Source organism: Pongo pygmaeus, chromosome 4 (genome assembly GCF_028885625.2).
Source record: "Pongo pygmaeus isolate AG05252 chromosome 4, NHGRI_mPonPyg2-v2.0_pri, whole genome shotgun sequence".
NCBI lineage: Eukaryota > Metazoa > Chordata > Mammalia > Primates > Hominidae > Pongo > Pongo pygmaeus.
In genome coordinates, this window is record NC_072377.2 from 156,027,315 (window position 1) to 156,037,271 (window position 9,957).

General features: G+C 45.8%; 1 protein-coding gene across 1 annotated transcript in view; it reads right to left on the minus strand.

Annotated features, from left to right (window-relative positions):
* Positions 1-9,957, minus strand: part of CCDC69 (coiled-coil domain containing 69) — a 43,598-nt gene that overhangs the window by 19,684 nt on the left and 13,957 nt on the right. Inside the window, exons 2-3 of the mRNA XM_054487461.1 lie at positions 5,176-5,251; positions 927-1,033 (exon numbers count right to left, since the gene is read on the minus strand). Of these exons, the coding sequence (XP_054343436.1) occupies positions 927-1,033; positions 5,176-5,251 (183 nt within the window). The remainder of the gene's footprint in view (positions 1-926; positions 1,034-5,175; positions 5,252-9,957) is intronic.

Consider the following 9,957-nt stretch of genomic DNA (forward strand, 5'->3'; position numbering starts at 1 on the left):
CAGGTTACATTCAGTCATCCCATCACTTTAGTGTCCTTCAATCTAGAATTGTTCCCCAGTCTTTCCTCATGTTTCATGGCCTTGACATTTGACTAATATAGGCTGGAAATTCTTTAGAATGTCCCTCAATTTTCATCTCTGGGTAATTTTAAAGCCTCAGTGTCATCCCTTTAGAGAAGCCTTCTCTGATCCCACAGCCTTGGTTAAGGGTTCTATCATGTCCTTTCACGGCACTGTAAACTTTTCATAGCACTTATAACTGCAGTAAGTATTTCTGTGAAATTGTGTTTAGCATCTGATGTCCCATCTCAGTCAGGATAAGCTAAATTATGCTGCCATAACAAACAGTGGCAAAGTCTCAGTGGCTTAAGACAAAAGGTTTATTTTGCCCTCACTACCTACCCATTTTGTGTGTCAGGGAGCTCTGCTGCCGGGGATTATCCAGGATTATCCAGGGATAATCATCCAGAGACCAGGCTGATGGAGTGGCCATTACAACAGTCCCATCACTTAGCTAGACAGAAAGGCCTTGAGGGTCTTGAACCGGCAACTAAATGCTTGCCCTAGAAGTGACACTGGTTCTTCTTTCTATAACGCATCAGCCAGAACGAGTTCCGTGGTCCCACCCAACCATGAGGTGGGCCCAGAAAGGCAATTAATCTAGCAGCATCAACAGCTTTTACTCTTCCCAAATAGACTCTCAGCTTCGTGAGAGCAGCTGCCAGCTCTGCTTGTTTTAACCAATGTGCCCAGCACACAGTGCCCTGATAAAAATATGTGTTCAACAGATAAAGGACTCCCTTCTTGGCAAAATGAGTAAGGGACTCTTATAACAGCAACAAAAACCTAAGGTAGGCACTCACTCTGGGATTCACCAAAGTTAGCTGAGCAGGAGAAAGACAGGGGGTGGGGGCACCTGGACTTACCTGTTGTGCCCATTTCTTCTTTTCCTCCTCATGTTGCTGGAGAATTCTGGTTATATCCTTCTGGTGCCGCTCAGCCTCCTCTGATGCACAGAGCTGGACAGTTATAGCTAGAGATGAAAAAGCAAAAACAAAACAAAACAAAAAAACCCCACAAAACTCACAGAGTGGAAGTATAGTCAGAGCTGGCAGAGACAGTGTGGGAAATGGGGCTAAGGTATGAGAACCCTGGTCTCTGCCTCAAGAATGATTTCAGGTGGGACCAGTCTCCAGAGACAGCCCCTCGAATCTCTTTGGACTTGGAGATCCTCTTTCAAGGAATAAGCCAACGGTCTCATTTTGTCCTCTGGTCTCCATGTTCTACCCCATTTTTTAAAAAATTAGTTGCTGGCCAGACATGGTGGCTCACACCTGTGGTCCCAGCACTTTGGGAGGCTGAGGTGGGAGGAGCACTTGAGACCAGGAGTTGGAGACCAGACTAGGAAACATAATGAGACTCTATCTCTAAAAAACAACAACAAAAAAAGGCTGGGCATGATGGCATGCACCTGCAGTCCCAGCTACTAGGGAGACCAAAGCAGGAGGATGGTTTGAGCACAGGAGTTCAAGGCTGCAGTAAGCTATGACTGCACCACTGCACTCCAGTCTGGGCAACAGAGCGAGACCCTCTCTCTAAAATAATAATAATAATTTAAAAATTAGTTGTTGATACTTAACAACTGGGAAGCTTTTACTTAATAATTCTGATTTCCAATTTTTCTTGAAGAATCCAAAGAAGAACTGGCAATGTATGCCTTTCTTGAAGAATCCAAAGAACTGGCAATGTATGCCTTCATGTCAACCAGGGGCTGGAGCTGGAAGCAGCTGCCTCCTCTTTGGCCGGCCAGGATGGGGCTCTGCAATTGGCTACAGTCTTCACCTCCTGCTGTTATTAAAAACGTATACAAAGAGCCACATGTCATTTGCTTTATCTGCTGGGGGCCATGAGCATCTGAGTTTGCGGCCCCTCACCTTTAGCGTCTCCTCAGCTGGTAGCAGAGGGTGCTACTTGAGAGCAGGAAGGAAACACAACCAGGAAGTCTAGCCCCTGCTTCGGGAAACTCCAAAACAGGCCCTGCCAATGCCACACTGAGTCTATCAGATACTAGGTATGACCTAAGGCAGTGGCCATCCTCTCTGTGCCCCAGTTACCTAATACATGGGATCAGGATAATTATGGCACCTACCACATGAGTGAGGCTGAGATGATTAAATCAGGAAACAATGGCAATAAAAATAATAAAAGCAGGATAGGAGGACTGAGAGCTTACCATGCCTGCAACATGTCCAGCACTGTTCCAAGTGCCTCAGAGGGATGACTCACCTGCTCCTCACAGCTACCCAATAGTCGTGAGTAATATTATTACCCCCATCCTACAGATGAGGAAGCTGAGGCTCAGAGGAGTCGTGCAACTTGTTCAAGGTCACCCAGTTCAAAATTAAGGGAGCAGGCATATGAACCTACACAATCTGTTTCCACAGCAAATACTCCTAACTACCACCTTATCCTGCTTGCTTGTGCACAAAATGAAATGTAGGCCAGGCGCGGTGGCTCACATCTGTAATCCCAGCACTTTGGGAGGCCGAGGTGAGCAGATCACTTGAGTCCAGGAGTTCGAGACCAGCCTGGACAGCATGGTGAAACCCCATCCCTACTAAAAATACAAAAAATCCCAGCTACTCGGGAGGCTGAGGCAGGAGAACCGCTTGAACCTGGGAGGCGGAGGTTGCAGTGAGCCAAGATGGCACCGCTGCACTCCAGCCTGGGCCACAGAGACTCCGTCTCAAAAAACAAAAAAACTTGGTGCAGGCCGATTGCAGAGGCTCACGCCTGTAATCCCAGCACTTTGGGAGGCCAAGGAGGCTGGATTGCTTGAGCCTAGGAGTTTGAGACCAGCCTGGGCAACATGGTGAGACTCCATCTCTATCTAAAAAAAAAAAAAAAAAAGAAATACAGTGCCAGGCACTTTGGAAGTGCTTAATAAATGTTCCTTATTATTCATGAAATGTTCTCTAAATGTTTGTCAGTGCTCACGACAAGCAGTAGAGCCTAATACTAGTGTTGTTGGGATTATTATTAATGTCAACATTATTATTAGCAAATTCCATAAGCAAGGTCTGGCAACGGATATGGAAGAAATGTGAGGATGAGGACGACCCCAGTGCTGGTCAGTCCCGTCAGGATAGAAGAAGTGAGCTGGTGCCCCTGAGTCCCAGAGGCCATGAGCAGATAGACAGAGGTCAGCTGATGGCAACAGTTAACATCAGAGAGCCCTAAACTCTCACAATTCATTTGGCTCAAATTTTGGTCCACAAGATTAGTACCAGATTGACCACAACTGGAGAGAAGCTTATTAGAATTCTCTCTCTCTCTCTCTCTCGCTCACGTCTGTAATCTCAGCACTTTGGGAGGCTGAAGTGAGTGGATCACTTGAGGTCACGAGTTCAAGACCAGCCTGGCCATGGTGAAGCCCTGTCTCTACTAAAAATCCAAAAAAATTTAGCTGAGCATGGTGGCAGGCGCCTGTAATCCCAGCTACTTGGGAGGCTGAGGCAGGAGAATCGCTTGAACCTGGAAGGCGGAGGTTGCAGTGAGCCGAGATCCTGCCACTGCACTCCAGCCTGGCAACAAGAGTGAAACTCCGTCTCAAAAAAATAAAAATAAAAATAAAAATAAATATACATATTTACTAAATATATATTAGTAAATATATATATATTTAGTAAATATATATATATATATATATATTTACTAAATATGCAGCTTCTTCAGCCCATTCTCTGAGATTTTTATTTAGTTGGTCTGTGGTAGGTCCCTAGAATCTGCATCTTTGAAGTTCTTCAGGTAATTTTTCTTTTTTTGAGACAGGGTCTTGCTCTGTTGCCCAGGTTGGAGGGCAGTGGTGCAATCACGGCTCACTGCAGCCTCAACCTCCCTGGCTCAGGTGATCCTCCCTCCTCAGTTTACCAAGCAGCTGGGACTACAGGCACACCACCACGCCCGGCTAATTTTGTGTGTGTGTATTTTTGGTAGTGACAGGGTTTCACCATGTTGTCCAGTCTGATCTTGAACTCTTGGGCTCAAGCATTCCATCCACCTTGGCCTTCCAAAGTGCTGGGATTATAGGCAAGAGCCACCACACCTGGCCTGGATAATTCTTATATACAATCAGATTGGATTTTGTGGTCCAATTACTTATGCAGTACTTGAACTTCACCTACAATAATCCCAACAGCCTCTAGGCTGTAACTAAATACCTTCAGAGATAGGGAGCTCCTCCTATTACCAGGTAGCTCTGATGGTTTTAAACCAACAACCACACAAAAAATTCTTTGAGATTGAGCTCAATTCTGCCTGCATGTTGCTGCTACCCTGAGGCCTTAATACTGACCTCTGTATCACACTAAACAAGGCTCATCTTTCTTCTCCATTCGGGCACTTCAGACATGTGGAGAAAACTGTTGTTTTATGGCAACATACATTTTTTTCTGGCTGTAGTAATTTTTATTTTCGTACCATGCAAATTTCAAAGAAAACAAAATAAATATTATTTCATTGTATTTAGCTCTACTCATTTGAAAAAGAAAATTAGATATTCAAGTTAGAAGGTTCCCAGATGATCCATTACAAATTAAAATTGATTTTAACTTATTTTATATATATATATTTTTTCTTTCTCAACTTTTGTTTAGATTTAGGGGTATGCATGCAGATTCATTACCTGAGTATATTGGGTGATGCTGAGTTTTGGGATACAAATGATCCTGTCACCCAGGTACTAAGCATAGTACCCAACAGTTTTTTAACCCTTGCTCCCATCCCTCCCTCCCTCCCTCCCTATGGCGACATCTTCTTTCCAGATGAACATTCTCCGTTCCTTTAACCGTTCCTTATAGGACATGTTTTCCAGATTCTTCACCAGTCTGATCTTGCTCCATTGTGCTCCATTTTACTCCCTCCAATTTTTTTCTGGATCTCTCTAAAAATGTACTTTCCAGAAACATATATAGCACTCTAGGTGTGGTAACAACAGCCCAGAATAGGGGAGCACAGGTCAGGACTATTACCTCTCTGATTTTAGACACGATACTTCTATTAAGGTAACCTATCTAAGATCTCATGAGATATTTCAGCAGCTATATCATCTGCGTTGATTATAAGGTAGGAACATCATAGATGGCAGTTGGGGCCTTTGTGGGGCTGGCTACTCACCTGTGTCCCCATTGAGGGGACCTAATTCCTGGGGCTCTGGTCTGGGTGGCTGTTCTGGTTCTGGTTCTTGGCGCTTCTGGAAGAAATGAGACAACAGCGAGGCGTGGGTAGAGGGTGGGAGGTCAATGCGAGGACGGGCTGCTACAGTGGGACTCTTCCAAAGGCAAGGCAGGACCTTCAGTTACACCAGACCCTGCCCCACGCCTGTGCATTAGGCTGCCTCGCAGCCCCAGGCAGCAGACCCTCTACCAGGGGGAGGGGCCTCAGAACAGGACTTCTCATCTCTGTCAGGGAAACCCTCAGGGGAGTTTGACACTGCTTGACCTGTCCCTAGATCCTTGCAGTCTGGCTCTTGCTGCCATCCCTGGGAGCCTCTCAGACCACCCTTTCTTCTCCCAGGATCTGGCCAGACCTGCTATTACTCTCACTCCAGCTATGCACTTGAGATGCCCTAAAAACCTCCCAACCCCCAATTCAGAGATGATTTTTGTTTGGAGAAAACTCAAACCATTTTTCCTCTGCTCTCACACCACAATAATCATCCACACAGAAGAAGACTTCCGTGTGTGTGGGAGGGGCTCTCCCCATCAGTGCTGCAGCAGACATCAGCTGGGTGTCCTCTAATTCAATTCTGACACTGCCTACCTGGAGATAGTGTCACAAGTCTGGGCCTCCAGAACTTTTGACAGATGGGCTTCAAGTTGAGGTTTCCTTGACCTCCTCTTTGGGTTTGATTAATTTGCTGGAGTGGCTCACAGAACTTGGGAAAACACTTACTTACAATGACTGGTTTATTATAAAGCCTAGTACAAAGGATGCAGATGATGAGCTGCATAGGACAAGGTATGGGAGAAAGGGAGGGAGCTTCCATGCCCTCCTTGGGGGCCACCATCCAGGAACCTCCATGTGTTCAGCTATGCGGAAGCTCTCCAAACCCAATCCTCTCGAGTTTTTCATGGAGGCTTCATTATGTAGGCATGATTGATTAAACTATTGACCATTGGTGATCAATTTGACATTCTAGTCCCTCTCCCCTCCCCAGAGGTTGTCAGGTGGGGGTGAGAGTCCCAAACCTCTAAGAGAAATAACTAATACAAAAGGGCTTTCTGCATCACAAAGCAGTGTCGGTGGCTCCCAGATTTCATAAATGAGTAATTTTTTAAAAATTTAATTAACTAATTAATGTATTTATTTTGAGACTGAGTCTTGCTCTGTCGCCCAGGCTGGAGTGCAGTGGTGTGATCTCGGCTCACTGCAATCTCCGCCTCTCAGCCTGGAGTACAGTGGCGTGATCTCGGCTCACTGTAACCTCCACCTCCTGGGTTCAAGTGATTCTCCTGCCTCAGCCTCCTGAGTAGCTGGGACTACAGGTGCCTGCCACCATGCCCGGCTAATTTCTTGTATTTTTAGTAGAGATGGGGTTTCACTGTGTTAGCCAGGATGGTCTCGATCTCCTGACCTTGTGATCCACTCACCTCAGCCTCCCAAAGTGCTGGGATTACAGGTGTGAGCCACCACACTCGACCTTTTTTTACTTTTTGAGACACAGTCTTGCTCTGTTGCCCAGGCTGGAGTGCAATTGCGCGATTCCGGCTCACTGCAACCTCCGCCTCCTGGGTTCAAGTGATCCTCAGCCTCCAGAGTGGCTGAGACTACAGGCAGGCACCACCACACCTGGCTAATTTTTGTATTTTTAGTAGAGACGGGGTTTCGCCATGTTGGCCAGGCTGGTTTTGAACTCCTGGCCTCAAGTGATCTGCCCACCTTGGCATCCCAAAGTGCTGGGATTAGAGGCCTGAGCCACTGTACCTGGCCAAATGAGTAATATTTTTTAATGGGAGAGTTGATATGGGCTGATAAGGATGCTGAAAAAAACTATTTGTAGATTATTATTATTATTATTATTATTTTAGATGGAGTCTTGCTCTGTCACCCCGGCTGGAGTGCAGTGGTGCAATCTCAGCTCACTGCAAGCTCCACCTCCTGGGTTCAGGCCATTCTCCTGCCTCAGCCTCTCGAGTAGCTGGGACTACAGGCTCCCACCACCACACCCAGCTAATTTTTTGTATTTTTAGTAGAGATGGGGTTTCACCGTGTTGGCCAGGATGGTCTCGATCTCCTGACCTCATGATCCGCCCACCTTGGCCTCCCAAAGGGCTGGGATTACAGGCGTGAGCCACTGTACCCAGCCTAACTATTTGTAGATTGTTACTATCATTATATAAAATAAAGGACATTTTAATCTTCCAAAATATAGTAAGGAAAAGCTTAAGAATAGTCTTCCAGGAAAGGAGAACTGACATGCTTACTGAACATTACACACTCGCTCACACCATCATTTTCTTATCTAATGCTGGAGAGGTGAAAAGTTGGTTGAAGTCTGGCGGTGGTCACCAGACCAGGATTTGGGTAAAAAAAATGTAAGCCCTTTTGTATGCTTTTCAAGATGCTCTTACAAAGAAGAGAAAGAAAGAGAGAAGGAAGGGAAAGGGCAGAAAGGAAGGAAAAAAGGAAGGAAGGAAGAAGATGTTCTAGGTTCAATTTTAAGAAACACTTTAAAAAACAAGTCAGGCCTGGGCGCAGTGGCTCATGCCTATAATCTTGGCACTCTGGGAGGCCGAGGTGGGCAGATCATTTGCAGTCAGGAGTTCAAGATCAACCTGACCAACATGGCAAAAACTCCTCTCTAATAAAAATACAAAAATTAGGCAGGTGTGGTGGGGCACACCTGTAATCCCAACTACTCAGGAGGCTGAGGCATGAGAATTGCTTGAACCCAGGAGGTGGAGGTTGCAGTGAGCCAAGATCTCGCCACTGCACTCCAGCCTGGGCAACAGAGTTAGACTCTGTCTCAAAAAACAAACAAACAAAAACACAAGTCAAACTATGAAGAGGCTATGAAAATGTTCGACAAAAATTATTAAAAATGTCCTAAACTGAAGAACCACTGAAATACTTCTAGAAAGCATGCTTCTCACTGGGGAGGGAAGATGTATCAAGGGAAGTCTTCTAGAATAGCCTGCTTCTCCCCCATGGTGCTGGGCACAGAGCCTGGCATGTGTAAGCCCCTGGAGAACTGAGTGAGTCATGGGGCCTCCCCCAGGTCCTCACGCCCCAAATCTGCAGAGTGGCTGGGCAGACCTGACAATTTAGCTCCCCCACCACCCTGGGAAGACTCAATCCTCCCTTTCCAGGGAAGAGGAGGAAGCCTGGTCCAGGCACGACTCAGAGAAGCTGTCAACGCCGGAATCTGGGGAAGTGACAGCAGTCAGCCTCCCCACCCTGGGCTGGAGGAAGAAGGGAGATAAACATAAATCGTTATCTCTTCCTTGTTGCCATGACTGATTAGCTGAATTCAGACAATGTTTTTATGGGAGCCAGAAGGCCTAGATTCTAGTCCCAGCTCTGTTACAAACTTGGGCAAATCCCTTCCCACTCTGGCTTCTGCTTCCTCCTCTGTGAGGTGGGGATGAGGACGTCTGGATGATCCCATAGTGTTCAAACTCTAAGCTCTCATCTCAGCTCCTCTCAACAGCACTGTGAGGCAAAGGTCACTACAGGCGAGGAAACTGACGCTCAGGGAGGCTTAAGACACTGTCACACTGTGCCTTAATGTTCAAATCAGCATTAGAACCAGGTGTCAGAATATTAGAGACTGCAGAGCAGAGTGGTTAAGAACTCTAGAATTCTAGAATCACACAGGTCTGGGTTCAAATACTAAATCCAACACCATGTGACTGTATGACCTCTCCATGCCTCAGATTTCTCATGACGCTTTTTTAGGATGAGATGAAATAATGCAACTGCAGTGTCTGGCACATACTAAGAGCTCAAATATTGCATAAGACGATTGCCATGTTTCAGAAACACGGCAAGAACAAAGATCCCATGTAATCTGCTTTGGCAGGCCTCTTGGGCTGCCCCTGGGTCTCAGTTTTGTCATCTGAAATAAGGTCATAAGCTCATGAAATGCTGCCTTCCTTCAGATAACTACTACCAGAGGATGGTGGAGAACTCTTTTCCACAAACAGCTTTCAGACCACAGGCAGCACGTGGCCTTGTACTTGAGTCCCCAGCTCTTGACAAAACAAGATAACTCCTTCAGAATGGCAGTTAAGCCTATCACCATCTGTCCCCAGTCTACCCCCACTCCAATTTCTTTCTTTTTTTCTGTCTTTTTTTTTTTTGTGAGACAGTGTCTTGCTCTGTTGCCCAGGCTGGAATGCAGTGGTGTGATCAGGGCTCACTGCAACCTCCGACTCCCAGGCTCAAGCAATTCTCCTGCCTCAGCCTTCCAAGTAGCTGGGACTACAGGCGTGTGCTACCACACCTGGCTAATTTTTGTATTTTTGGTAGAGATGGAATTTTGCCATGCTGCTCAGGATGGTCTTGGACTCCTAGGCTCAAGTGATTTGTCTGCCTCGGCCTTCCAAAGTACTGGGATTACAGGCATGAGCCAAGGCACCCAGCCTCAATTTCTTAATACTTAAATATTTATAAACATCTTCTTCCAGTTACAGCACTAGTAGACATTTGTTGTAGAAAATACAGAAAATACATGAAAATATAGAAAGAAAATCTCACGACCCAGAGAGAACCCCATAACCTGGTAGCATATATTGTTCATCTACATATACATATTCAATGATATTACATATACTTCCTCATATCTTACTTTTTCAAATATATTATGAGCATTTACTACACAACATTAACTATTCTGCAAATGTGTTAATTTTAATGATGAGCAGAACATCCCTATGGATGAATTTAGTCATTCAC